Below are 27,904 nucleotides of genomic sequence, written 5' to 3' on the forward strand. Positions count from 1 at the left end.
ATTCGAACTTAAGCCCATCCCCCTCCCCGCTTGTGCAGCGAATGTTCTTTAACGGTGAAGCCACCTCCCAGCCCCAGTCTGGAGATTTGCTATGAGATCTAGAAATGCTAGAGCCACAAAGATCTCACGGCTCCGCTGAGAGTTTGCCTGTAAGACTGGCGTTTGTCCAAGTCTCTCCAGAAGTCTTGCCAGTTATTGGGAAGCAGAGAAGCAAAAAGTAGGGAAATCCAGTCTTGATGGAAGACTGTCGCCACACAGCGAGCCTTTAGGATGCTCCGGAGGCTTTATCTAATTCTAATCATTTATAGAATTGTTATGACTTATTTATTATCGGGGCTTCGGAGGACAGTTTGTGGGAATCATTTTAATCCTCCTACCATGTCAGGTTGTCAAGCTTGGCCTCAAGTGCCTTTCCAGGCTCTGAGCCATCTTGCTGGGCCTTGTACCTAATTTAGGATAAATTAAAGGTGGAGCTGTCTCCTCCTTCACACAAGCCTGGTGCCAAGTTGCCTGTGGAGGTGTCACACCAGCGTTGCCCATTGTGGGTTTTGACTTGTGTTACAGGACCAATCTGACCAAAGGGGAGATTTTTTTTTTCAAGATGTATTTATTTTTATTTTGTGTGTTGAGCATTTTTTGTCTTTCATGTTATGTCTGCGTGCTACATCTATGCAGTACCCATGAGGGCCAGAGGGGGCGCCAGATTCCATGGAACTACTGTTACAGATGGTTGTGACTCCTCCTGTGGTGCTGGGAACCAAGCCCGGGGGCCCTCTGCAAGAGCAGCAAGTGCTCTTAACTGCTGAGCCATCTCTCCAGCCTCATTTTCAGAATTTTAACCAAGGAAGAAAATTCTTCCCTGAATGCAGGTGGGACCATCCCGTGGGCTGGGGTCCCAGAGTAAATAGAATTGGAAAGTGGGGAATATTCACCGAATGCCAGCATGGTTGACCCTCTGCTTTCTGGTCTTTGCGGATATGAGGAGTCTCAGCATTATGGGCCTGCTCACCTACCTCCAAGAACCCAAGGACTCCACAACACCTTCCTGACACAATGGCTTCCGCCCTCAAATGCTGAGACCGCCCTCGCCATAATCTGCTTTTTGTAAGTATTTGGTCACATCAGACGGAAAAACAACTCATGGTTGGGACTAACAGCCACCACCCCCACCCCCACCCCCTGGGAAATAAAGTTCTCACCAAACACTTCCCAAGAGGCCGCCCTGGCAAATCCCCCCAACCCCGGCAGGACACTCACTTGGTCTGAGCCTGACACAGAGTACTGATGACCACAGACTTGCCCCCTCCTGTGGGCCCTACCACCATGGTGGTGTGGCGGGTCAGCATGGTCTCGAACATTTGGACCACTTTATCTACCTGTGGGACAAACATGGGCAGTACCGTCAAACACATCTTCTGGGGGGAAAAAGATGTAATTATGGAGATGTAATTTGGGGCTGGTGAGATGGCTTAGCAGGCAGAGATGCTTGCCTCCAGGCCTGATCACCTGAGCTTGGGATAGGAGAGAACCAACTCCTATGCAGCCAAGGCTAGCCCTGAGCTCCGGAGTGCTGGAGGCATTTGCCACTAAGCCCATCTTGTTCTTTTCTATGGCAAAATACTATTTTATGGCATGTCTACACCAAAGTTTGCACATTTGGGCCACTGTGGATAATCTGACCATGGGAGCTCATGAGTGTATCTGAGCAGACATGTTCTCACTTATCTTGGGGCCATGTATTGTGACTGCTGGGTTCTAGGATGGCCCTGTGTGTGACATGCTAAAGAACCAAAAGACTGCTTGCCAAAGCAATGTGTTATTTTATATTCCCAAGAGGAATGCATGCGTGTTTCCATGGGTAGGTGCACACATGTGGGCATGTGTGTGCTCATGTGTGTGTGTTTGTGCGTGTACACGCGCGCATGCACCAAAAGTAGGTGTCTTACCCAATTGCTCCACCTTTTAATTTTTGAATCAGCATCTCTCATTGAACTTGGGCTCACTGATCAGGTTAGAGTTTTAGGGACCTACCAGTATCTTTCCCCCCAGGGCTGGTTTACAAATGCTGCTGCAGAGCCCAGCTTTTTACATGGGTTCTAAGCAACCGAACTCTGGTCGGCAAGTGCTTCATGCACTGAGCTAGGAGTTTAACATCAGCCTGTGTTATATAGTGAGTTCTAGGCCAGTGTGAGTTACGATGTGAGATTCGGGGTGTGTGTGTGTGTGTGTGTGTGTGTGTGTGTGTGTAAGAAAGAGAGAGACAGACAGAAGAGAGAGGTGTGTGGCCATCCTGGATCCCGGAAGTGTGGCTCACCTGGACTGGAAGAAGCACATAACCATTCTCCTCCAACACATGCTCTACTGCGTCGTTGAAATCCGGGTAGCGTACTCGGGGGCAGTCCAGCCCCGGAAACAGATCAGAGATGAGGCCCAGGAAGAGGGGGACGTCCTCAAAGACAAACTTGGGCAGGTTCATGTCACGCAGCGCCCTCATCAAGACTACATCCTGGAGGGACCAGAGGGTATGAGATGGCCAGGGATCACAGATGTTATATGTCTAACAATGAATGCCTGGTGAAGGCTGGCAAGATGCCCCAACAGATGGAAGGCACCAAGCTGATGTTTAGTCCCTGGGACCTACACGGTGGAAAGTGATAACTCACTCCCACAGACTCTTCTCGGACCACCACAAACACACTGCAGTGCAGGCGTGTGCACACACTAAATAAACAAATGTAAAAAGGGTAATGTAAAACAGAACATACTATATGCTATAGATTTATACATTTTTATATTATAAAATGTTACGTATTTATACATGTAACTTTCATATATTTCTATATCACACATAAAAATAGATTATTTAATAAAATATTCATAATATTTTATACTGTATATATTTTATGTGAAAATGTATTTTTTTAAGACTGTAAAGAAAAACTGGAGTGTTGTGATAGGGATTGGACCTTGGCAAATGCCTACTTCTGAGGTACATCCCCAGCTAAAATTTTTAAAAACTCACAATTTTGGCCAGTCATTGTGGCACATGCCTTTAATCCCAGCCTGGGACCAGAGGCAGTGGGTTTCTGTGAAGCTGAGGCCAGCCTGGTCTACACAGTGGGTTCTAAGCTAGAGAGACCCTGTCTCCGAAAAAAAATTCCCAATTAAGTATGATGCACTATGAAGTGTGAAATGTTATAAGGTATAAGTTTCTTTCATAAAATATTTTTAATGAAAATGAAATATAAAAATGTATATAAAATATCAAGAATATTTCTGGAATTTGCATTTTTGAAGTTTCAATCGAAACTAAAAATCCAAAATGAAGCCTATAAAAATGAAATATAGGATGTCAAGGTTTATATCAAAATAAAATTAAATATCCAACGTGTACAGTGTCACAGTTCGGAAGCTGTACAAGAAAGTCACCCTCCGAACGCCATCAGAGGCTCTGACTGGGGAGTATGTGTCCCCTGTCAAAGAGATGCCTCTGTCTCTCTCACGTTCACGGCAGAGAGAGAGAGAGAGAGAGAGAGAGAGAGTGTGTGTGTGTGTGTGTGCAGTGAGTGAGGCAGGGGTGAGTCTGACCAGAGCCCACGTGTGTGCCTGTGAAACATCCCATTGAATCCTGTTAGGATGTATGCTCAGTGGCTGGAGAGATGGCTCAGCGACTGAAAACACTGGCTGTTTTCAATCCCAGCACCCACATGACGGTTCACAATCGTCTGTAACTCCGGGGCCTCCAAGAGGACCCGGTGCTTCTGTGATACACAGACATGTGGACATGATACCCATGAAATGTAAGATAAATAAATTAATTAAATGTGTAATACATAGTCACAGCTCACATTCCCACTTCAACAGAAGGTTCCTAGTGTCCCTCTGCCACCCTAAGATGACAGGCTCACGGTTGTTACGAAAGCACTCTGAATTTTCACACTCTGGGTTTGATTTTCAAGTCACATGCGCGCACGCGCGCACACACACACACACACACATCTCTGAAGGCACCACAGAGAGAAGACCAAAGCAAAGGTAGACAGCTCACAGAGCGATAGCCAGGACTTGAGCTTCCGGATGGCCCCGCTCTTGTCCCATGTCCTCGGCCATGCCTTCAGCACGCGTACAGGAACTGCACCGAACCACACAGAACCCAAGACACTGAGTGGCCTACCTCCTGCAAGTCTGCGGAGCCTCTCTTCAGCTCACCGGCCATGACCAGCACTGACTTCAGGGCCCGGAGCCCAAAGTCATAATGGTGCTGTTTGGACAGCTGCTCCCGGGCCAGCTTGTACAGAACCGTCATCTTCTTGGCCAGCGTCTTTTTGACCAAAGACAGTGAGAAGATGAAAATCAATAGGACAAAGTGACAGAAAGCACTGTAAACACACGGGTCACAGTAAATACAAATGTAACTCAGCACACAAGCCCGGCATGGCTTCCCACCCACATTATTATGACCAGTTAGCTCTTTCCACCCAAACCCCAAAGCCCTTATATATCCTGTCCCTGGGGTGATAAAGCCGAGCTGTCTCTCTGAAGCTGATCCCAGAAGTTAATCCGTAGGTACTCACGGCCATCCAAACCCTACCCCTCCTCTGCTCCATTCACCCTCATGGGCCAGTGTCCAGGGACCCACAGGAAGGGGAGACACACACTATAGCACCTTGGCGACCCATTCAAAGAACACACATGCTAATGGGATTCATGTGTTCAGGCGGGAGGATCAGGAGTTCAAAGCCATCCTTGGTTATAGAGAGAATTTGAGGCTAGCCTGGACTACATGAGGCCCTGTCTGAAACACGTAAACACAGTTGCCAAGAGCTTTAGCTATTGTATAAAGCCAGGATCTTTACTGTCTTCAGTGACAGTCGATCCCTGTGGGCCATGACACACAGATGTTCCTGGCTTACCAGGACCTCAGCCTGCCACGCAGGAGGATGAGCCCAAGACTCCTAAGCTATGTTTTTAGCCCTTTATTTTTTTTCCACATGAAATCTGTGAATTTATAATCTTTCTGCCTCGATCTCCTTAGAAACATAAATTAGAGATCAATATGAGCTACCATGACCAGCCTGTTTCCCTTTCTGACGGCAGCTTAGATACCCAGGCCACAGGCGTCAACCTTACTGGTCCCCGGAGCTTGTGTGGGAATTCTGATGAAAAGAGACAAGTGATCTCACCCTGAAATCCCAGAGTCCTGGCAGCTCAGGGTGGGGTGGGCTGGGTGGAATGAGAGCCATGAAAGGCACCCTCTCGTGTGCAGGGCTGGAGAGATGGCTCAGTGCTTACGAGCACACAGTGTTTTTGTAGCAGGGCTCAAGCTTGGCTCTAGCACTTAGGATGGATGGCTCACAACCACCTGTAACTAACTGTTCCAGGGGAACAAGGTGCCCTCTTCTGGCCTCTGAGGGAACTGCACCCATGTGCACCTACACAGACTCGTAATTTAAAAATCAAATCTTTTTTTTTTTTTTTAAGTATGCAATTGCAGAAAATGGTTGGGGTGTGGCTCAGGGATGGAACACATGCTTTATCTGAATGAGGCACTGAACTCCAACTTCCAAATTCAGCATTGCAGGGGAGGGGGATGCATGTGCCTGTGTTGGTTGCGTGTGCACACAGGAACCAGAGGAAAAATTGTGTGTCTTCCTCTAACACACTTCACCATATTGCCTTGGTACAGGGCCCCTCAATATTCTGACTTGTCTCCTCCCTCCAGTGCTACGGCTACAGGTGTATGCAGCCCTGCCCAGCTGTTTACATGGCTACTGGGAATTCAAACCCAGGTCTTCATGGTTGTAGAGCAAGCTCTTTCACCCAGTGAACCTCCTCCTCAGTTCATGCCTTTGAGAGAAGGTGTCTCACCAGACCTGCCTGCTTTCACCTCCGGAACTACGATTGCTGGTGTGCACAACCACACCTGGCTTTCATGGGAGTCTGAGGATTTGAACTCGGGTCCTCATGCTCCCAAAGCAGGCACTTTGCTGACCAAGCCATCTCCCTACCTACCCTCGTGGTGTGACTCTGAGAGGCTGACCTGAGAGGTGTCTCGGTGTCTAAGGGATTGGTTTGTGCTCTGTGGGGACAGTCACTCCATCTCTGTACGTGATGAGAGAAAGACCAGGAATGCTGGTGGTGTTTGAACTTGGCGTGAGCCTGGGCAGCTTGCATGCTGCGGTGAAGACCTGAGTCTGTGTGCATAAGACACAAACTCCTGGGGAGGGGCACATGGGAAACTGTTACTGCTGTTTCAAGGTCTCGGGTATTAGCGCGTTCCCAAATTAAGCTTCAGAGAAGGGTGGGAGAGGAGCAGAGACAGGTCAGGATCCTCACAAAACACAGCCTGCAACGGGTCGCCTGCACGCTCACCTTGGCCCACAGGAAGCCCTCAGAGAAGAGCATGATCTCACAGATCTGCTGCAGGTCAGGCACAATGACAACCACCGGCCTGAACAGCGCCTTCACAGACTCGGGCAGCTCCGTGCGGCCTGCATAGCCGGGGTTCATGGTGATGAAGATGCCCATCCGAGAGTCAAGGGAGATCTCCTGCCCTTCGAACTAGGTGACAGGAGAGAAAAAAAGGGGTGATGTCACTGCCAGTTCACCTAAGAAGCAGAAGCCTGGGCCACAGGGCATCCCCAAGGGACATGGTGACGTGGACAAGATGGGCCTCTGGAGTAGCACAGATCCAAAGACATCTCTGGGAAGTCAGGTGTGGTGTCTGACAAGTGTGGTGTCTGACAGGTGTGGTGTCTGACAAGTGTGGTGTCTGGTCAGGTGTGGTGTCTGGTCAGGTGTGGTGTCTGACAGGTGTGGTGTCTGACAGGTGTGGTGTCTGACAGGTGTGGTGTCTGACAGGTGTGGTGTCTGATGGGTGTGGTGTCTGACAGGTGTGGTGTCTGACGGGTGTAGTATCTAGTAGGGTGTGGTTTCTGGTTAGGTATAGTCAGGTGTGTTGTCTGGCCAGATTTGTGGTCAAGTGTGCTGTCTCAGGGTGAGGTGTGGTGTGGTGTCTGGTCAGGTATGGTCAGGTATGGCCTGGTAAAGTCAGGTGCCGTGTCTGGTGAGGTGTGGTGAGGTATGATCAGGTATGATCAGGTGTGATATCTGTCGAGGTGTCACGTCTGGCCAGATTTGGTCAGGTTTGATGTCTGGTCAGATGTGGTGGGTAACCGTCATTGTCAACTTTCGTGGCTTTAGAATCGCCTCGGTACACCTGTGAGTGTTTCTGTGAGTGTTAAGAGATGGGGTGAGGTGCCTACCCTAAATGGGAGGAGGATACCATAAGGTAAGGAGGATCTGGATAAAATTACAGGGCGGTGAAGAGAAAGCTAGGCTTTGGGGCCACAGTGGCGGGAGCTACCCTGCCCTGCTCTCCCTACCGTGATGGACCGAATGAACTCATGAGTCAAAATCATTGCTCCCCTGACACTGTCTGGTGTCTGGTCACAGTGGCACTAGAGTACCTAGTAACGGACTCTTAACCAAGGTGGCACAGGCTTTGCAATTGTGGCTCCTGGGGCAGGATGCAGGTTGCGCCCCGCCCCACCCCCTACCTGGAACGTGGTCAGCTGGTGGATCAGAGCGTGGCGGATTGTCTGGATCTGAGACGAGATCACAGAGAGCACAGAGGCATCTATCCGGTTGAACTCATCAAAGCAGCCCCACGCGCCACACTGGGCGAGGCCAGAGAAGATCTTCCCGACAGCCTAGGGATTCCGTCAGGATGGTCAGTGCCTGTTCCCCCTGGAAACGGGGGTCGGGGTGGGGGGGAGCTTGCTCTTCGAAATTAAACTGGGAACGCTGGCCCAGTGCAGCACTCACAGAGCTTTCTGGCACTATTCCCAAGGCCCTCAGTCGGCCAACTCCCACTTGGGGCTAGGTTATCCAGACTGTGTATTTGTAGAAAACTCCAGATTGCCGGCTGATAAAATGCTGCAAAATCGGGCCACAGTGGGTCCACTATACTAAGTGCCCTTACCAAACCAAAGCTGAATGGTGGCGCCCTCTAGGCCCAGAAGGCGGTACTGCAGTAGACATTTTCCTCTCCCTCTCTTGCTCCCTATGCTAGCTCCCTGGTCTCCCTACCACAATGGACCGAGCAGCCTGACTTCAGGACCCCCCCCCCCAGGTGTCACTTGTCATTTCAGGAGACTGGTGACATACTTTCCAACCGTGTCTGTACTAGAAACTCTCTGCAGGGGAACCGGGTACTGGAAATGGTGGTGAGGTCTTACTTTGTAATCCATGCCTTCACCACAGTTAGTGACAACGCACAGGAGGCCCAGGGCTTTGGCGAGGTCCTTGGTGGTCTCTGTCTTGCCGGTTCCTGCCGGGCCAGCAGGGGCACCTCCCAGATACATGGACAGTGCCTGTGAGCAGCCAAACATAAAGCACATGTGTTCTGGTTCCTAGAGGATTCATCTCTGGGACACACTGTGACCCTCAACTCCATGTGTCACTTGACTGTGCAGGTTGCTGACTGAACGCTATTTCTGGGTGTGTCTGTGAGAGAGCATCTCAGAGTCTGATACTTTATGATGAGCCAAGCTAGGTAGATATCAGGGTAGGCAATATCATCTATACCGCCACCGCCGCTGCCGCCACCACCACCACCACCACCACCACCATCACCACCACCAAACTACTACCACCACCACTGCCACTGCCAACACCAACACCACCACCACCACCACCACTACCACCACCACAAACCACTATCACCACCACCACCATCACCATCACCACTTGAGAACCAGGTGGAACCAAAGGAAAAGAGAGCCTCCGTCTACTTTGGCTGGGATAGTAGCCGTGTTCTCTGACAATTCTCAGGGCTTCAGACCCAAAGGTAAGTGGCCCTCTCTGGTTCTCTGTCCTGTCTGTCCAGCTGGCCAACAGCAGGCTAGGATCCTAACGTGCCTCCCACCTCTCTGTCAGAAAATGCTTAAGTTGGTGGTCTCCCATTGATCCTGTCTCTTTAAACCCCCAACTCACAGAAAGGCTTAAACATTTCATTTTTGAAACAGAGTTTCATGTAGCCCAGGTTGGCCTAAAATTTGCTATGGAACCATCTACACCGAGATCTGGCGCCCTCTTCTGGCACGCAGGCACACATGCAGACATAACACCGTATACATAATAAATAAATACATCTTAAGAGAAAAGGTTTTTAAAAACTTGCTAGATAGCTGGGGGTGACCTTGAACTCCTGACCCGTCTTCCTCCACCCACCACAATAGGCTGAAGTTCACGCTTGTGTTTAGAAAGACAAAGGGCTCACAGCCCCGAGTTGTTATGGGCTTTGTCCCAGGTACTTCGAGGTAATGCAGAGACAAGCACAGGAGTATGCTGTGCGTGGTGTGAAGCTCAGCTGTAAGCTAAGGGACCCATCACACACAGGCGCTGTGTGCAGACTGTGGTGCCCCTCCGTGGCTAAGCTGTTGCTTAGCACGTACAAGCCCCCGGTTCCAGCCACAACAAAAGAATCTGCCTTCAAAGGACAGCTAGCACGCTGGCCCCCATCCTGAGGGGGTACACGGTCTCCCTCACTCACCTTCTTACGGTCCAATACACTTCAGACGTGTCTGAGATTTTCTATTACCCTCTTACTCCATCACCACTGTGTAGGGACCAGTGTCCCAGGGAAGATGTCCTCAGGGTTTTCAGTTCCAACAGAGACAGTCAGACTCCAAGTGGAAGATGTTTCCTGAGCTCAAAGCTGAGACCCCTGACTAGAACAACCAACAAGCTATGTTCAGGGGCAAACATGTCACCTGTGTGAGCGTCAGGTAGATGCGGTCCGTAAGGGGCGTGATGACCAGCCGCCCGTTCAGGCCCATGTACTCATAGCCGTAGCCGAAGGTCCCCGTGCACTGGCGGATGTTGAGTTCGTCCGGCTCGCGGTCCCAGTAGAAGCGCAGTTGGCTCTCCCATTCAAACTCCCTGGCCTCGAGGATGCTGAGAGGGGGAGAGGGGAGAGGGGGAAGAAGCCATAGGTGGGCAGACCACAGACGGACAGAACAGTAAAGCAATCCTGGTATCCCGGGGAGGGACCCACCTGCCCCGGATGAAGGAGTCCACGATGTCCCGGGCGTGTACGTCAATGATTAGGACCGTGTTGTATTTCTTCCTGTCGTTTTTGCTCAGCTCCATGGTGATGCGTGTGACCAGATCGTCGATCTGGCTGTGCATCTTCTTGCCGTAGTTCTTCATGGCCTGCTTGTCCCCTTGCTTGACCTTGTTGAAGACATCTTCCACTTCCCAAGTCCACCAGACCTGGCTGGCGGCCAGCACCACCATTCCTTGGTAGAGCAGCATCCAATCCACCCTGTCGGGGAAGCAGGCCAGTCACAGGCTTAACAGACACTGGGTTCGGCTAGAGACTACCCTGGAAGTCGGCCATTCATGTGTCTGACCAGGAACAGGAGGCGTGAAGGCCAAGAAAGTTCCAGGGCTAGACCACGAAATACCAGGACAGTGATTCCCCTTGTGGGCTCCTGACTACATATCAAAATACCCATCACAGGGCCAGAGGCGTGGCTCAGCAGTACAGTCCTGGCTGAGAATCTACCATCTAGGGGCTGGAGGTGTAGCTACACGGTAAGGCACCTGCCTACTGGGATCCTGTCTGGGCTGCTCCTGACTGCTAGGCACTGACCTCACAGTGAGGTCTACTAAGAAGCCCCCGAAAGACTAGAGATAGCACAGCTTCTGGTACAGACCCCAGTGTTTGGTGCCTGAAATGGACTAGGCACTGAGAGTTTGTATTCATTCATTCATTCATTCATCCATTCATCCATTCATTCATTCTTACAGGGCTGGGAATGAAGGCCCCAGAGTCATGCATGCTAAGTAAGCATTCTACCTCTGGGGGCTTCTAAGCAGATGTTCTTCCACTGAGCCAAGACCTTAGACCCTCCCTGGAAGATTCTAGGCAAAGACGACCACTGAGCCACGCCCCCAGCCCCTCACTGGAGGATTCCAGGCAGGGGCTCTACGACAGAGGCATACCTCCTGCCTAAAATTGAATCTCTAAAAAAAAAAAAAAATCTCCCCCAGGCTCACAACCCAGTGCCTTGTCCGCCCAGGAAGAACTGCCCAGAATTCATCATTTGAAACAGCGCTCAGCAGCTGGGTTGCCATGGAAAGGAAAGCCTCATTACAGTGTCAGCGAGCCTGCCGCGCACCCACGCAAGTCACCCCCTGCGCCACGCGGCAGGATCGAGCAGCTCATCCTCACACGCCCTCGCACGCCCGTGTCACCTGCTTCTGTCTTCACAGTATCTGAAGATAGCCTCCTTGGTGATGAGCCTGTTGGTCCTCCTCATCTCGTTCAGCACGGCGGTCATCCAGTCTTCCACGCGGCCCTCGGCCCGGATGATCCTGCGGAAGGTCATGACTTCTCCCTCGGCTGAGATCATGGCCGACACGAGCTTCTCCCCGCTGTCCCCGTCGTGGAAGCGCAGCATGGCTATGTTGTCATACATCTGCGAGACGGCAGGACGGAATGCCCCGCCGTGAGAACGCGGCCACCCGTCGTGGCCAGAACACGCTCGCAGCGACCCTAGACGGCTGTCCACGGCCCAGGGTGCCGTTTCCTGGTCAGGATGATGGGCTATTTGTACGCAGCCTGGTGCAAACCCAAGATGGGTTCTCAGCAGGAAGGAAAAAGGCCTCTCCTGCGTGATGTAGGGCTCGTGTGAACACAGGGACAGAGTGGCCCAGGCACATGCAGCAGGGTGAGGGGTTAAACCTGAGGTGGTCTGGGAATGGAGACCTTCCTGATGGATCCCGACCATCGCCGCGGGCCCTCACCTTGATCATATGCTCTTGCACGCACAGTGGGTCACTGTTGCCCAGGATGCTGAGCAGCTCATCGTCCGAGATGAAGAAGAATCTGGGGAAGGCGTTCCTCTTGGAGTCCAGGTAGTCGTTCAAGCTTTTCTGGCACTTCTCCAGGCCCTCGCTGATGGACTGCAGGTCGTGGAGGCGGTTTGGGGCCTCACAGCATCGCTTTATCACCGGGTCTTTCAACGTCTCACCCATGATCTGGAAGAGGTCGGGGAGACGGCGGAGTGTCACTCAAGGTGGCAGAAATGCTGTGCAAACACACACACACACACACACACACACTAAATTTGATTTAAAAATTGTTAAGAAATATGTCTCACACTGATACCATCCACCCTCAAACTGACACTTTCACACTGACACTGTCACACTCTCACACTGACACTATCCACTCTCACACTGTCCACTCTCACACTGACACTGTCCACTCTCACACTGACACTCTCACACTCTCACACTCTCACACTGACACTTTCACACTGACACTTGCACACTGACACTCTCACACTGACATTGTCTACTCTCACACTCTCACACTGACATTCTCACACTCTCACACTGACATTCTGACATTGTCATACTGACACTCACACACTCTCACACTGACACTCTCACACTGACACTCTCACACTTACACTCTCACACTGACACTCTCATACTCTCACATTGACACTCTCACACTGACACTCTCACACTCTCACACTGACACTGTCCACTCTCACACTCTCTCACTCTCACACTCTCACACTGACACTCTCACACTGACACTCTCACACTCTCACACTGACACTCTCACACTGACACTCTCCTACTCTCACATTGACACTCTCACACTGACACTCCCACACTCTCACACTGACACTGTACACTCTCACACTGACACTGTCACACTGACACTCTCACACTCTCACACTGACACTCCCATACTCTCACAATGACACTCTCACACTGACACTCACACTGACACTCTCCTACTCTCACATTGACACTCTCACACTGACATTCTGACACTCTCATACTGACACTCACACACTCTCACACTGACACTCTCACACTCTCACATTGACACTCTCACACTGACACTGTACACTCTCGCTCTGGTCACTTGCCCTCTTAAATATCCTGTCAATGTTGTCAAACTTCTTGGCCTCCTCCGGCAGCTGGGACCGTATGTCCCCACCAATGAAGATGCTCTCCAGGTACATCCACTTCCTCTGAACCAGCATCCAGATCTGAAAACATACGTGTCAAGGTCAGAGGGTCAGGCGGGATGCCAGCAACACGTGCAAAATTCCTCCCTAATTCAGGACACATCCAAGTCACCCCGGGAAGAACAAGGACTTAGTGGGCTAAGTGACAGTGTGTGCAGAGGCCTGGCCACCGCCCCGTCTACTTCAAACACTTATCCCTCACGGAGCTTTTGCTTGCTGGGGTATTGGTTAACTGTGGTCAACAGGAGTCTCAGCAAGTGTGAGGACAGAGCACATTCACACAGTTCTGAGATGCTGCTGTCACGGGCACTCTGTGTATTAATAGTCACCGTGGCGCCCCTCTGAGTGGACTGGACTTGTAAATTAGACTTTGCCAAGGTTATAGTGTACTGGGAAACAGTTGTGTGCAGTTCAGAGCTATCTTGGTTCTGGGTATTGTCAGGACGTCTGGGAACAGATCCCGGAGAGTTGGGGATTACTCAACGCAGGGATGTAGCATTTTAATGGGGAAAGATTTACTAAAAGGCAAAATAATGCTCCCCTTGCCAGTCCTGAGCAAGGAGGATGTGTGTAGTTACATGTAGAACCCAGAGCCCTGCGATCAACGACCAGTGTGGAAGCTCATGGCAAGCCACACACCACCTACTCAGCCAGTGTTTCCAGATACAGACACCAGAGAAAGGAGAGCTCCCACAGCAACACTGCTGTGACGCCCAGGACCCGGGAGTTAGGAGCAATGAATGTTTGAACCATTAGACAGCCACCGAGTGGTGAGCAGAGAAACCAACGGCGGCATAACGGTGAAACAGAATAGCGTTTAACGATGAAGAGGAGGGAAGCAAGGATGGATGCAGCCATGTGGGTGAGCTCTGGACATCTTACGCCCAGTGAAAAGGCAGACACGGGGCCTTGTGTGTGATTTCGCACATACGAGACATACAGAATAGACCTATGTGGAAATAGAAAGCCAGCGTGTGGTTACTGGGAGCTGGGGACATGGGGGCTGGGAAGTGATGGTTTGGGAGTTTTCTTTTACAGTGCTAAGAAGATTTTGGAACCAAATGGGGGCAGAGCTTGTAGAACACAAATGCTCTAAATGCTCTAAAGACTTGCACATCCTGAAGTGGTTCATTTGGCTGGTGAGATTGCTCGGGCCGGAAACTGCCCACTGCTCCAGCACAAAGACCTGAGTGCAGCTTCCCAGAACCCGGGTAGAAATCTGGGCATGGTGGCGTGCTTCTGTAACACCAACACTGAGAGGGTGGAGACGGGAGGATGTGTGGAGCTCGTGGGCCAGCGCAGCCAGTCAGTGAGCTTCGGGTTCAGTGAGAGACCCTGCCTCAAAAAATAAGGTGGAGCCAGGCTTGGTAGCACATTGCTTTAACCCTGGCACTTGAGAGGCAGAGGCAAGTGGATCTTGGTGTTTGAGGCTAGCCTGGGCTACGGAGCAAGAGCCAGAATAGCCGGTGCTGTGTAGAGAAACCTTGTCTCCAAGAAATAATTATAAATAAATAAGGTAGAGAGAAGAATGAAGTCAACCTCTGGGCTCTATACACATCCATGTATATGCATGTGCATACGTGCCTTCAAATGCTTGTGCACACACATACACACGCATATAGATACACACCATAGCCAGGCGGTGGTGCACACACTTCTAATCTCAGTATTTGGGAGGCAGAGGCAGGTGGATCTCTATGTTTGAGGCCAGTCTGGTCTATGGAGTGAGTTCCAGGATGAACAGGGCTATGCAGAGAAACCCTGTCTCAAAAAACAAACAAACAAACAAAAGATAGATAGATAGATAGATAGAACCAACAAATGGTCAAGTTTTATTAAAATTAAATTTATTATAAAATTCACCTCAATAAACATTTAAATCACAAAGAGGGCTGAGGCGATAGCTCAGTGGTAAAGAACTTAACTTGCATACATGAGACCCTAGGTTCAATCTCCTAAAAAACATATACAAACTCACACACACACACACACGCACACACACACACACAAACACACACACAACACACACAAACACACACATATACACAAACACATATACACCATCGCCACTACCACCACCACCAATAAAATTGACAAAACTATGCCATAAAAAAGAGCCTTCACAAGTAAAGAGTCAAAGGCAAAAACAAGCACAGAGAGTCAAGGATGTTCAAGCATGGTGGAAGGAAACAGGATCATGTTTCTTTGCCAGAGAACCAGGATATGGATGAGAAAACATACTTATCTATGGTCTGGGAAGAGAAAACAAACTGCCCCTTAGAGATAGTAAGCTGAGCCTGATTGATCCGGCTTGTTCACAGAGGCCTGGTCCAGCACTGTCCGCACAGGACTGACCCACCACCCAGTATGACAGGCCAGGCTGGAGAGACTGCAAAAGCAGATGAAAACAATGAAATACTCATGCAACAAGAACAGGAGGTATGGAAAAGGAACAGGGATGCTTTAAAAGGCCAAGTAGGAATCTTAGAAACTAAACATCAATTCCCTAAAGTCAAAATTCATCAATCTCCCCAGCTGCGCTCCTGCCGCCACCCAGTGGACCCAAGAGCCATGGGACAGCCAACCATCTCTCAGCGCAAATGTTCCTGTATAGAACCCGCATGAGAACTGGCAGCATGCTTTTCTTCTTCTTTGCGCTCACCTCAATGACCTCCCCTATCAGAGACAGTGTCTTCTCCCACTTGTGAACAGTTTGCAGAAAGGGCCCCACGAATCTGCTCCCTGAGATGCTCTGCAAGTTGACAGTGTTGTCGTCCAAGCACTGGATGATGTCATCCACAGACCCTAATATGTAGCCTCGCTCCTGCGTGCCTTTGTAGTACTTGACCACAGCGAACTTCATGTTCTCCCAGGTGTCCAGGATCTCCTTCACAGCCTGCGTGGGAAAGTGAAAAGAAGCACTGGAACCCACAGATGGAAGAGCAAGACCCTCATGTGTCACCCTCTGTCAGCAACTCAACCTGTTGTCCCAGCTCAGTCACAGGAGAAGTTGAGATAGTCCACAGCAGCAGTATCCCTGCCTACCAGGCTCACACTCTGCAGTATGGAATCTCATTTGACCCTCACTCCAAAAAACCACGTTGTTAGACAGAGATAGGCTCAGAGAGGCCACGTGGGGTGCCAGGTATGCCACCACGTTCCAAAACTGGGGTCTCAACCCAGCAGCTTCCTGTTCAACCAGAGGGTCTTGCTCTGTGCTCACTCCACTGATAAGCGAGAAAGTCCACATTCAAAATGCTAAGTCCACTATCGGTCCATTCTCTGAAGACAACCACATTGACATGTGCTTACATGTATTCCTACACATAGATGTTTATAATAAGTATGATTTAATCTCCAGTGAGACGGGCCCTGGGTATGCCTCTGAGGGATTGTCGTAATTAGGTTCAGTTAGAAACATCTGTCCACTGTGGGTGGCACCATTCCCTAGGCTGGGAACGTGGACTGAATAAAAAAGAGAAAGCAAGCTGGACACTAGCAGTCATCTGAATCTGCTTCTTGACTGCAGATGCTACGGTACCAGCTGACGCACTGTGCTCCTGCCATGCCTTCCCCACCGTGACGAACTGTGCCCTTAAACTGAGAGCCAAAAGAAGACCTTCCTTCCTCCAGTGGCTTTTGTAGGAGTGTTTTGTCACAACACTGAGAAATGTGCTAAGACAATATCTACACATACTATGTACATGTATTTGTTTAGAGGCGTGTGTGTATGAATATGTACACATGCATATATATATATATATATATATATATATATATATATATATATATACTGTATGTATTTTATACATATATATGGATGTGATCACATGTGTCATGTGTCCACACGTGCCTTGTGTCCATACATCTTTTAGCTTTTTGTTAACATGTTTTAGTTATGTAAAATGGGTTCTTCTTCCTTTGCTCATGTTTCACACTTCAATCTTGTAACTGCATCTTCTGCTAGGAGCAACACTTAGTAGGACAACACCCACCATCAGGTGTCCAGGCTGGGAGTCATGTGCTTATTTTTCATTTTTTCCAAGGGGTTCCCATTTCTTCATCAATAAGTAGAACATAAAACTATAATCAGAGATGTCAAAAAAGAAGTAAACTGAGGCAGAGATTCTATTTACTTAGATGCTAGAGAAGGCTTGAAAAGACAGCCTTTGCTGGGAGCGGTGGAGAATCCTAGGATCCCAGCACTTGGAAAGCTAAGGTAGGAAGACCACGAGTTCAAGGCCAGCCTGGGCTACATGCTGAAAACCCATCCCAATGAACTGAAGATTCTGGAGGAGTGGCTCAGAGGCAGAGCTCCCTGGATCCAGCTGCAGCACAGGAATCGAAGGTCCTCCTTCCCCACCTTCTCAATAGCAACCTCCTTGATGGCCGCAGTGACGATCTCATTGAGCACTTCCGTGTGCTTGTGAAGCTCCATGGCAAACATGTTCTCCAGCGTGAAGGTCTCTGTCATCTCAAAGAACACGCCTGTTTTCTCCATGAGTTCTTTCCAGTGTCTAAAACAGCGTAGGGTTATCGATAAGCACCGCTCAGACAAGAGCGGGGATGAGCTTGCTCCCACTACCGTCACAGGAAGGGGCCCTGTGGGAGATGCTCCGTAGTGACACGGGACAGCCCGGGAGCATACTCCCCAGTTCTTCCACATTCTCCTCCCTGTCACCAGAGTTAAAACCAGGAAGCATCTGGCAAGCCCTGCACTGTGTGTGTCTTCGGTGCTGAGGAAATGTGTGGCCTCCAGTTTTTCAGAACCGGCCTCTGCCTATGGGAGGGAGAACCTGGTGTCAGTCATGGAACCCCAAGTGTTGATCTAGCTCTGGATCCACTGGGCAGTGCCTGGTAACCCCAGGCCCAGTCCTGGTCTCAGGGAAAGGATCCTCTGACTGGGTCGATGGCCAATAGACAATGAAACAAGTCTACAAATTAAACACCATCTTGTGTTCACAAGGGGATGTGGCCCTAGGAAAGCATCATCAGGGAGTTGGAGACATGGCTCAGTGGTTAAGGGTACCGACTGCTCTTCTGGAGGTCCTGAGTTCAATTCCCTGCAGCCACATGGTGGCTCACAACCATCTGTAATGGGATCCCATGCCTTCTTTTGGTGAGTCTGAAGACAGCTACAGGGTACTCACATATATAAAACAAACAAATAAATTCAGAAAGAAAGAAAGAAAGAAAGAAAGAAAGAAAGAAAGAAAGAAAGGAGAAAAAAGACGTCATCAGGAGATTTCAGCTTAGTGTGAATTTCAGAAAGCACTACCCAAACCCACAGGGCCAGGCCTGTGATACATCTGGCCCCACATGAAATAGCATATGGTCTGCTACTGGCCAGAGCACTGGTACCTGCTGATATGTGGCTTAACTACAAACCTGTTGTTTTATGCAGAGCTGGGGACAACATGCTAGGCAGAACTGCTCTGTCACAGAGCCACATGCCCCAGCTTGTAAATACTAACTGTTCTGAACACTGTGGACAGGGGTGATAGTGCAAGCCTGTGGAAGACTGAAAAAGGACAATACAGAGCTTGAGGCTAGCCTGGGCTACAACCTAGACCCTGGTTCAAAAAAATAAAAAAATAAAAAAGAACAAGGGGGTCGGGTGTGGGGGGTGGGAGCCCTGACATCAGATGTGACCCTCAGATATGACAAACAGGGAAGGGCATGACCAGAACCTGGGAACTGTGGGCTATGAGGTCATGGAACAGGGGGAGAGGGACTTAAAATGATCTTCAAAGTGTGTATGTGGATGAGGGTTAGGATTCATTTCAAGCCAGGCATGATGGCTCTTGCCTATAATCCCAGCATGTGGGAGGCTGAGAAAAAAAGATTGATAGCCTGGGGTACATAGTGACTTTCTGGGCTAGCCTGGGCTACAGAGTGAAAGCCTATCTCACCCCACCCCCCAAAAAAGACTAATATCATTTGTTCCCATTCCTCTTTTTTTTTTCTTTCTCTCTTGGGTTTTTTTGAGGCAATGTGTCACTAGATACATGGATCAAGCTGGCATGGAACTTTCTGTCCTCCTGCCTCAGTCCCCCAAGCACTAGGAAAACAGGTGTGTACCGCACCATGTCTGGTTCTTTCTATTCTTTTAATATGGCACTGGCTGGTTCTGTGTCAGTTAGACACAGCTTTCTGAGAGGAAGGAGCCTCAGTTTAGGAAATGCCTCCATGAGATCTACTGTAAGGCATTTTGATCCAGGGGGGAGGGCCCAGCCCATTGTGGGTGGTGCCAACCCTGGGCTGGTAGACCTGGGTTCTATAAGAAAGCAGGCTGAGCAAGCCAGGGGAAGCAAGTCAGTAAGTGACATCCCTCCATGGCCTCTGCATCAGCTCCTGCTTCCTGACCTGCTTGGGTTCCAGTCCTGACTCCCTTTGGTGATGAACAGCAATGTGGAAGTGTAAGCTGAATAAACCCTTTCCTCCCCAACTTGCTTCTTGGTCATGGTGTTTCCCTGCAGCAGTTGAAACCCTAATACAGCCCCCCCCAAACACCACAAATAGCATTGGTGCCCCCATTCCATTCCTCCTGGATTCTGCTGATCAAATCCTGCTTTTAAAAAGCAGACAAACAGAAACATATCTCTCTGCCTGAAGTGACGGTCCATTTTATGACATGTCTTCACTTACAAACAGCCTGGTCACCTCTCACCCAGCCTCTGAACTGCCCCCATCTGACCTGAGCTCTTCGTGTTTGAAACCTAACGTCCCTCTCCAAGGACTAACCTCTCTCTCAGAGCCTCATGCTTCAGGTCCAGGAGAAGGGGGATGGAGTCTTTGAACGCCTTCATCTTCGCTTCCAAATGGAAGGCCACGGACAAGCTGCGCACCTGCCGCGGCAGCTTGCGGAGGTTTTTGAGGAAGCCATCGATGCCTTCCTGCAGATACTGGACATTCAGGTTGATCCAGAGGGTCTGGGACCATTCCTCTTTGGCAATCTAGAAACATTACACAAGACAGCATCAGCGGGGTCTGGTGCAGATGTTAAGAAAGGGACAGGGTGAGTGTCTAGCTCTGGCCCCTCTTGGCTCTCTCTTCAAAGGAACCTCTAACTTAAGAAGGCAAGAAAAGGCTAGTGCCGAGGCCGAAAGAAGGAGCTGTAGGCTTCCTGAGCCCTTCCTGACACAATGCCCCGCCTGAAGGCGTGCGTCCCTGTGCCCGGCTTGGGGAGTCTCCTGGGAAGAGTTGCACCTTCAGAGAGTTGTACAGATCATAGATCATCCGGAGCCCCGACACATCCTTCTGCACTTTGATGAGCTCGGGGTACATGGTGATGGTGAGGTCGAAAAGCTTCTCCGCGTTGGCCAGTTCCTGCCGGTTCCTATCATGCCTGGCCAGCTCCTTTTCAAAACTGCCCAAGAGTTCGAAGCCTGGATAAGAAGTGCAGAGATTAAAGCAGGAAGGACAGCCTGAAGGTGAGACGACACCTCTAGTTGCAGCACTTGGGAGGCAAGGGGTGCAGGGGTCCCTGAAAGTTCAAGGCCAGCCTATCCGGCCAATCAGGGCTACAAACTGAACAGTGTGTCTAAAATGTGTGTGTGTGTGTGTGTGTGTGTGTGTGTGTGTGTGTGTGTGTAAGACCAAGGGCCAGCAACATGGCTCACTAGGTAAAGATGCTTGCAGCTAAGCCTGACAGCCCAAGTTTGAGCTGTAGAAATCATGTGGTAGGAGGAGAGAACTCCTGAGTTGTTCTCTGACTTATACACATGCATTCACACACACACACACACACACACACACACACACGTACACACACACAAATAAGTAAGTTGAATTAGATTTTTTAAGTAAGAATAAAATAAAGTTAATGAAGAAATTAGCTGTTGGGGCTGGAGAGTTGGCTCAGTGGTTAAGAGCACTGGCTGCTCTTCCAGAGGTCCTGAGTTCAATTCCCAGCACCCACACGGTGGCTCACAACCATCTGTAAAGGGATCTGATGCCCTCTTCTGGTGTGTCTGAAGACAGCTACAGTGTACTCATATACATAAAATAAATAAATAATTCTTTTTTAAAAGATACAGATGTATGTCTGGCTCTTTAACAGAAAAAAAGAAATTAGCCATTAATTATTCACATAAATTACAGAGAGATAAATTTTTTGTCAGTAGGCTTTATCTTGTCCCAGCAACCAAAAGCCCACTTGCCCTACAAGCCCTTCCAGTCAGAGCATCAATCCCTCGTACCCAGACCATCCTGGACACAAGGTGATTGAAGGGATACCCACCGTGTCCCCACCAGAGTGACTCTCACTTGCTGACTGATACCCTCAGACTTTCCTCACCAGACTAACAACTGCCTTCAGTCTGTGCTTGGCCCCCAAACCCCGATGGCTACTACCATCCCTCGCCTCAGACCGTGTACCCACCCACCCACCCCAGCACTGCCTTCTCCCACAGTCTTTGTGATTCCCAGGATCCGACTTTTTCCTTGGAAACTCTAGACACCCTTGCTAGAAGCACACTCTTTAGGACAGCGACTCTGAACCTGTGGATGATGATCCCTTTGAGGGTCCAACAACCCTTTTGCAGGGGTCACCTGAGACCATCAGAAAGCTCAGAGATTTACATTGCGATTCACGACAGTAGCAAAATTACAGTTGGGAAGTAGCAATTAGAATAGTCTTATGGTTGGGGGGGGTCACCACAACATGGGGGGCTGGATTAAGGGGTCACCGTGTTAGAAAGGCTGAGGACCGTTGATGTCACATAAGAATGATGTTTCCTCTCTGTTGCTTTTCTTGGCTGGTGACATATGAAGGACATGTGTCACATTTTGCAGATGAAATATTCCCCCCAAAAGGCTCTGTACTGGAGGCTTGGTCCCTGGCTGGTGGGTCCAGCCCCTGAGAGGTGACCAGATTGAAGATAGTCAACAAATCCATCAGATTTGATGGGTTTGACTCAGATTTGATGTTGTCATTGAGGGGTGAAGAAAGAGAGAAGGTGAGACTTGGTTGGAAGGGTGGTGGCTTAGAGACATACTTCTGGAGGGTGTCTGTGCTCCACCCCCACCCCATCCCCAGGCTCTACTTCCTGGCTGCTGAACACTTCCCTCGGCGACGGTTTACCCCACTGGGGAAGTTCCGCATAACCACGGGTGAACTGAGGTCACCAAAAGCATGAGCCAGAACAACTGTTCTTCCCTTTAAAACATTCCTCTCCGATATGCATCATGATGACGGAAATGTGGCAGAGCCACCACAGGCAAACAGATGACTTTGGAGAGGGCCGGGGTACACACGGCTACACCAGCAAAGGCCTCCATGTCTGACTGCCTTGGGGACTTGCTGGGTTCTCTGGGAGTGGACCAGTGTCCCCACTCTCACTGAAGCTGCCCTGCCCTCAGAGGCCACCACACCAACCGACCACGAATGCAGCATCCGAGGAAGCAGTTGACGCCCCGAGACAACACGATTCACTTTCTGGGAACCTCTCAGGAACCCCCGAGCCCCCAGCACCCCCCTATGGCAACCTCACCTTTGTCAAGGTCTTCACCCACAGCCCCAGGGCCTTCCCTGTAGAAGCGCCTTGCAAACTCATCCACCTGACTTCTGTAGTTCATTATCTCACTCCGGGTGATCTGAGGGAAGGAGGTCGCCCCTTAGCTTGACTTGGCCTCAGTGAAAGTGGAGAGGTGGGGGGTGGGATTGGAACCCAATACCTCATACACGGCGCCAGCACTCCAGTGCTGAGCCTTGCTTGCCCCAGCCCCCCATCTGCACTCAGAGTTGAGGGGACACCACACCTCTGTGAACGTTCTCTTGATGCCCCCAAGAGCGTGCTCCACGTTCATAGATTCGGTGAAGAGACTTTCCCACATGTTCTCAATGTTGTCAACCAGTTGTTGCTCCGCATCTGTAGGCTAGAGAGACGGGGAGGGAGAGAGACAGACAGAGAAGAATGGAAAGGACAGACAGACAGAACAGATAAAGAATTGAAGTTTCAGGTCAAAGATGCTCCCACAGATTTGTGTTTCCAGCTGCGCCCAAGGGGCTATTTGGACAAATGGAAAAGCTACCTGAGGTATTAATGTCCTGTTCTTAGAGTTGTTTGTTTTTCTTATATCATGTGTTTTGCATGTGTGTGCAGTTCTTGCAGAGGGCAGAAGAAAACATCAGACTCTCTGGAGCTGGAGTTACAGAAAGTTGTGAGCTACCGGGTGTGGATGCTGGGATCCCAACCTGGGTCCTCTGGAAGGGCAGCAAGCTCTCTTAGCCACTAAGCCATCTCTCCAGGCCCCAGTTTGTTTGTTTTAGAGGTAAAGGTTCATGCATCCCAGGCTGATCTCCCACCCACCGTGTAGCCAAAGATGACCCTCCTGCCTCCACCGCCCAAGTTCTGGAAGTATAAGCCCATGTCACCGTGTTGAGGCAAAACTGTAGCTTTTAAAGTTAAAATGATATCTGGGACAGGTATGGTGGGATGGGTATGGTGGGACAGGTGTGATGGGACGGGTGTGGTGGGACGGGTGTGGTGGTATGTGCCTTTTATTCTGGAAGCAGAGTCAGACAGGTCTCTGTGAATTGAAGGCCAGCCAAGGCTTCATTGTCTCAATGAGGGAGGGACAGAGGGAAGGGATCCGGAGTGGGGGTGGGGTATAGATCTGTCAGAGCTCGACAGTTAAAAAGCACTGGCTGCTCTTCCAGAGAACCAGAGCCTGGATTCTATTCCCAGAGAGAGCTGACACCCTCTTCTCTTTTTTTTTTTCAAAGATTTATTTATTTTATGTGTATGAGTACACTGCACCTATATTCAGACACACCAGAAGAGGGCATCGGATCCCATTACAGATGGTTGTAAGTCACCATGTGGTTGCTGGGAATAGAACTCAGGACCTCTGGAAGAGCAGTCAGTGCTCTTAACCACTGAGCCATATCCCCAACCTCTGATGCCCTCTTCTTGCCTCTATGGGTATTACACTGATGTTGACACACACACACACACACACACACACACACACAATTATAAAAGAAAAGAAAATCACTTTCTTCATATTATAACTTCTGGAGATAAAGTACAAAAACAGATTTAAAAATCAGACCAAAAATACTAGTCAGACAATAACCTCAAAGAGGTGAATTGTTGACTCTTAAACAAACAAACAAACACCCAAAACAGAAGCCAGAGACAATTGTAGTAGCATCTTCCCAGAAGATGACCATACTATGTGCAGATAAGACTGGGGCCCCCAGAACCCCTGCAGATGCTGGCATAAATACACCACCAGAGATTATAAAACTGGGCATAAGAATTGCCTGTAACCCAGAAATTCTGTGTCTGAGCTCATTACTGCCAAAGATGCACGCTCGCGTGTGCTCACCAAAAGAACATCATAGCACGCAATCAGCCCAAGTATCCCATGACAGCACAGCTACATGGACTATGGTGGAGGAAAGACCACGAGCAGAAGTCATGAGAATATCTCAAAAAAAAGTAAAGTTAAATAGGAAAAGAAAGACAGATGTAGAGAATGCACTCCTTTTTAAGGCCATCTATACAGAGCCCATAAACCGGGAACTATCGGGGCTGGAGAGACGGTCCAATGGTTAAGAGCACTTGCTGCTCTTCTAGAATGCCTGAGTTCCGTTCTCAGCACCCACGTGGCTGCTTACAACCATCTGTAACTCCAGTGTCAAGGGATATGATGCCCTCTTCTGGCCTCTGCAGGTACTGCACTGACATGATGTACATAGACTCCCCGGCTCAAAACAAAACTAAACTAAGAAGTTGCCACCATTTTCCTATGATCTCACATTCTCTTCTCTCTCTTATCCTTATTTATGATTATTAGTGTGTGTATGTGTACATGCATGTGACCTGTAGGTGTGAGCCTGCAAGCCATCATGCAGACATGGAGGTCAGAAGACAACTCTGGAGTTGGCTTTCTGGGGATTTCACTGAGGTCTCCAGGCTTGTGTAGCAAGTTCCTTTACCCACTGAGCCACCTTGCTAGGCCTCTCTCTTATGGTTTTACAAACCCGCTTTACTTATTACAGGAAGTAAACCCAGTCCTCTCCCCAAGAAAAGGGATTGAGAAGAAAGGAGGAAGGATCGGGTGAGACAGTAAGCCGGTATGGCTGGGCTGTAAAACACACGGGCCTTATGAGATCAAGCTATGATCTCCACGTTTATCTGTGAAGTGGCTTCCTACTGGAAACTTACTACTTTGGTCCTTGCTTGGGAACACATGGCTGCCAGGGTGACTAAGAAGCCCTTCAGAGGATGGTCTTGGTGGTTAAATAAGAAAAACAGCCCCCATAGGCTTACTGTTTGGACACTTGGTCCCCAGTTGGTGGCGCTGCTTGGGAAGGTGATGGAATCTTCCGAAGACAGGACCTTGCTGGGGGTGTGGGCTTTGAGCATCTATGGCCTTGTCCACTTCCTGTTGTTTATCTCTGCCTTCGTGAATGTGGATGAAATATGACCAGAAATCAAATAAACCCTTTCCTCCCTAAGTTGCTCTCCCTGGGGTACTTTATGATGGCCACATAAAAGTGACTAAAGCGGTAGTCCACCCAGTCATCAGAGATGTCAGGACAACCAAGCTGACTTACAAAGATGTTGTATATTGCCATGGTGCGGTACCGTTCCTGGACGTCCTTGTACCTCAGCTCCATGACTAAAGATTTGCTCCTGATCTCCGAGATTGTTGCGAGGACAAACTTGAGATCTTCAAGAGTGCTGGGGCTCTTCTTAAGATTCTTGGTCAGATACTATGAGAGAATTTAGGTGAGAAGATGCAACCCAGAATCACTTGAGAAGAGCCTTAATGAGAAATTGTCTAGATGGGGTCGGCCTGTAGGCATCTTCTGGGAGGGGCGCATAATTGTTAATTGATCCATCCCACTGTGGGCGGCACCATACCCTAGGCAGAGGGTCCTGAACAGTATAAGAAGAGAAAGCTAGCTGAGAGCAAGCAAGCAAGGATGCATTTATTCTCTCTCTCCCTTTGACTGTGCATGTGATGAGCTGAGTCCCCACCTTGACAGCCTCTCAATGCTGAGCTCTAACGTGAAATTATGAGTGAAATAAACCAAACCTTTTCTCCCCACAAGTCACTTTTTATCTGGACATTTTATAATAGCAACAGAAACGAAACAAGGACAGGATGGAACCCAGGGCCTTTGCATGTGCTAGGCACACGTAGCTCTACCATAGAACTACACCCCCAGGCCTTGAAGGTCTGTTTTAAATAAAGGCGGCCTTCAGGTACCTCAATCTCATCCCGGAGGCTATAAAGTTCTTCCTTAGCTGACTCGTTGAGAAGCTTCCCCAGCGAAATCACCCAGGACTTTGCATTTTCTTGCACCGTGGTGGCCAAGGGCTCAAGCTGCAGCCGCATGCAGTGTTCATCTTTGACCAGTGGGTGGCGCATCACATCGGCAGAGATCTTGGAGTAGAACTGTAGCTTCTCATCATAGGCCACGCAGGCCGGTTTCTTGGCTGCAAACTTCTCCATCACAATGGACTTGTCCAGCTTCCAGAGAGGCCGGTATCGCTTCCACCTCTGAAGGTACTTCATGATGTTCACCAGGAGCCTGTGGATGTTTTGGGGGATCATAACAGCTTGATCCATGATCAGGGAGTTCTGGGAGATGTCGTTGTAGAAGCTTATGATGACAACTTCTTCCTCCTCCCCCTTCTGTGGGGGACATTCGATGCAGCTGCCGTTCATCCAGCGCACGAAATACTGGTGGGACAAGAACAGGCGGGAGATGAGGGCTGAGCGGGGTGTGCCTCCTGGGCACATACTGGTATCTGGGGACAAATCCAGCTATGACAGACAGTCGCACTATGTAGCCCTTCAAGGCTAGCCCTGAGATCATAATCCTCCTGCCTCAGCCTCAAAAGATTATAAGTCTGTGTTACTATTCTCTGCTGTGTTTCTTTTTCTCCTTTTCTCCCTCCCTCCTTCTCCCCCTCCCTTCTCTCTATTTCTCTGTCCTCTCTCTCTCTCTCTCTCTCTCTCTCTCTGCCCCAATGGATTAAGACGTCACTGTGATAGCTCTGGTGAGCCATGGTGACTACTTCAGGTGGAACAGCTGTGTGGAAAGAGAGGTGTGCAGAGTTGGGCGACCGTTGATAGAGAGCTTGCCTGGTGTGTGCAAAGCCCTGGACTTCATCCTCAGTACAGAGAAATTAGATGTTGTGATGTGCGCTTGTAATCCCAGTGCTATACAGGTGGAAGTGGAAAGATCAGAAATTTGGGGTCCTCAAATTTGATGGCTTCACGTAGGCCCAATGCTGGCACCTCTCCAACTGTGTCCACCGGTGGGCAGGAGGCAGGTGGACAAGTAGAAGGTGTGTCGTTACCCCCGTGATCTCCACATTACCTTGGTGATCTCCACACAGCTGCGGATGCAGTGGACACACATCTTATCGATCTCATTGGCGTTTGGGTTGAGGATGATTTCTGGAGCCGACAAAACGGTTTCCGCTTGGAACAGAGGGACATTTCTGAGGATCAGAGAGTTGAAAGCCTGTAGATTCCTAAGGTGGGGGAAATGCAGAGGACACAGGACTCAGGGTGTGAAATGGTGACAAGGAGCAGTCTAGAGTCAAGCAGAGAGGTCTGTTCCACACGGCAGACTTGTGAGGAAGGCAGTGGAGACGTCGACGACAGACCCGTTGTCTACATTTATGCGTCTTGTTCATTTCTGCTTGGGGGACTCAAACCCCTACTGGTAGAAGTAAAAACAACCACCACCTAAAATCATTCCCAGCAGCCCCTGAACTACCTCGTGGGGATGCTTTCTGCTCTTCTGTGAATCTCTTTGCTTTGAAGTCTCTCCTCAGCTCTCAGAAGACAAGAACCACTGTCTG

The 27,904-nt window shown here is 49.6% G+C and overlaps 1 protein-coding gene across 1 annotated transcript in view; it reads right to left on the reverse strand.

Moving 5' to 3' along the window:
- The window catches only part of DNAH10 (dynein axonemal heavy chain 10), a gene marked incomplete at both ends in the record, with an annotated part of 110,104 nt that overhangs the window by 49,521 nt on the left and 32,679 nt on the right, over window positions 1-27,904 (reverse strand). The window contains 20 exons of the mRNA XM_080941394.1: window positions 1,258-1,376; window positions 2,315-2,506; window positions 4,175-4,321; window positions 6,373-6,561; window positions 7,560-7,712; window positions 8,241-8,375; window positions 9,777-9,960; window positions 10,061-10,330; window positions 11,266-11,489; window positions 11,818-12,051; window positions 12,963-13,085; window positions 15,727-15,960; window positions 17,428-17,581; window positions 19,809-20,020; window positions 20,274-20,452; window positions 22,559-22,661; window positions 22,827-22,943; window positions 25,636-25,794; window positions 26,295-26,771; window positions 27,415-27,571. Coding sequence (XP_080797520.1) covers window positions 1,258-1,376; window positions 2,315-2,506; window positions 4,175-4,321; window positions 6,373-6,561; window positions 7,560-7,712; window positions 8,241-8,375; window positions 9,777-9,960; window positions 10,061-10,330; window positions 11,266-11,489; window positions 11,818-12,051; window positions 12,963-13,085; window positions 15,727-15,960; window positions 17,428-17,581; window positions 19,809-20,020; window positions 20,274-20,452; window positions 22,559-22,661; window positions 22,827-22,943; window positions 25,636-25,794; window positions 26,295-26,771; window positions 27,415-27,571 — 3,762 coding nt within the window. The remainder of the gene's footprint in view (window positions 1-1,257; window positions 1,377-2,314; window positions 2,507-4,174; window positions 4,322-6,372; window positions 6,562-7,559; window positions 7,713-8,240; window positions 8,376-9,776; window positions 9,961-10,060; window positions 10,331-11,265; window positions 11,490-11,817; window positions 12,052-12,962; window positions 13,086-15,726; window positions 15,961-17,427; window positions 17,582-19,808; window positions 20,021-20,273; window positions 20,453-22,558; window positions 22,662-22,826; window positions 22,944-25,635; window positions 25,795-26,294; window positions 26,772-27,414; window positions 27,572-27,904) is intronic.

The sequence above is a fragment of the Micromys minutus genome, assembly GCF_963924665.1.
Source record: "Micromys minutus genome assembly, chromosome: 29".
In the NCBI taxonomy this organism is placed as follows: domain Eukaryota; kingdom Metazoa; phylum Chordata; class Mammalia; order Rodentia; family Muridae; genus Micromys; species Micromys minutus.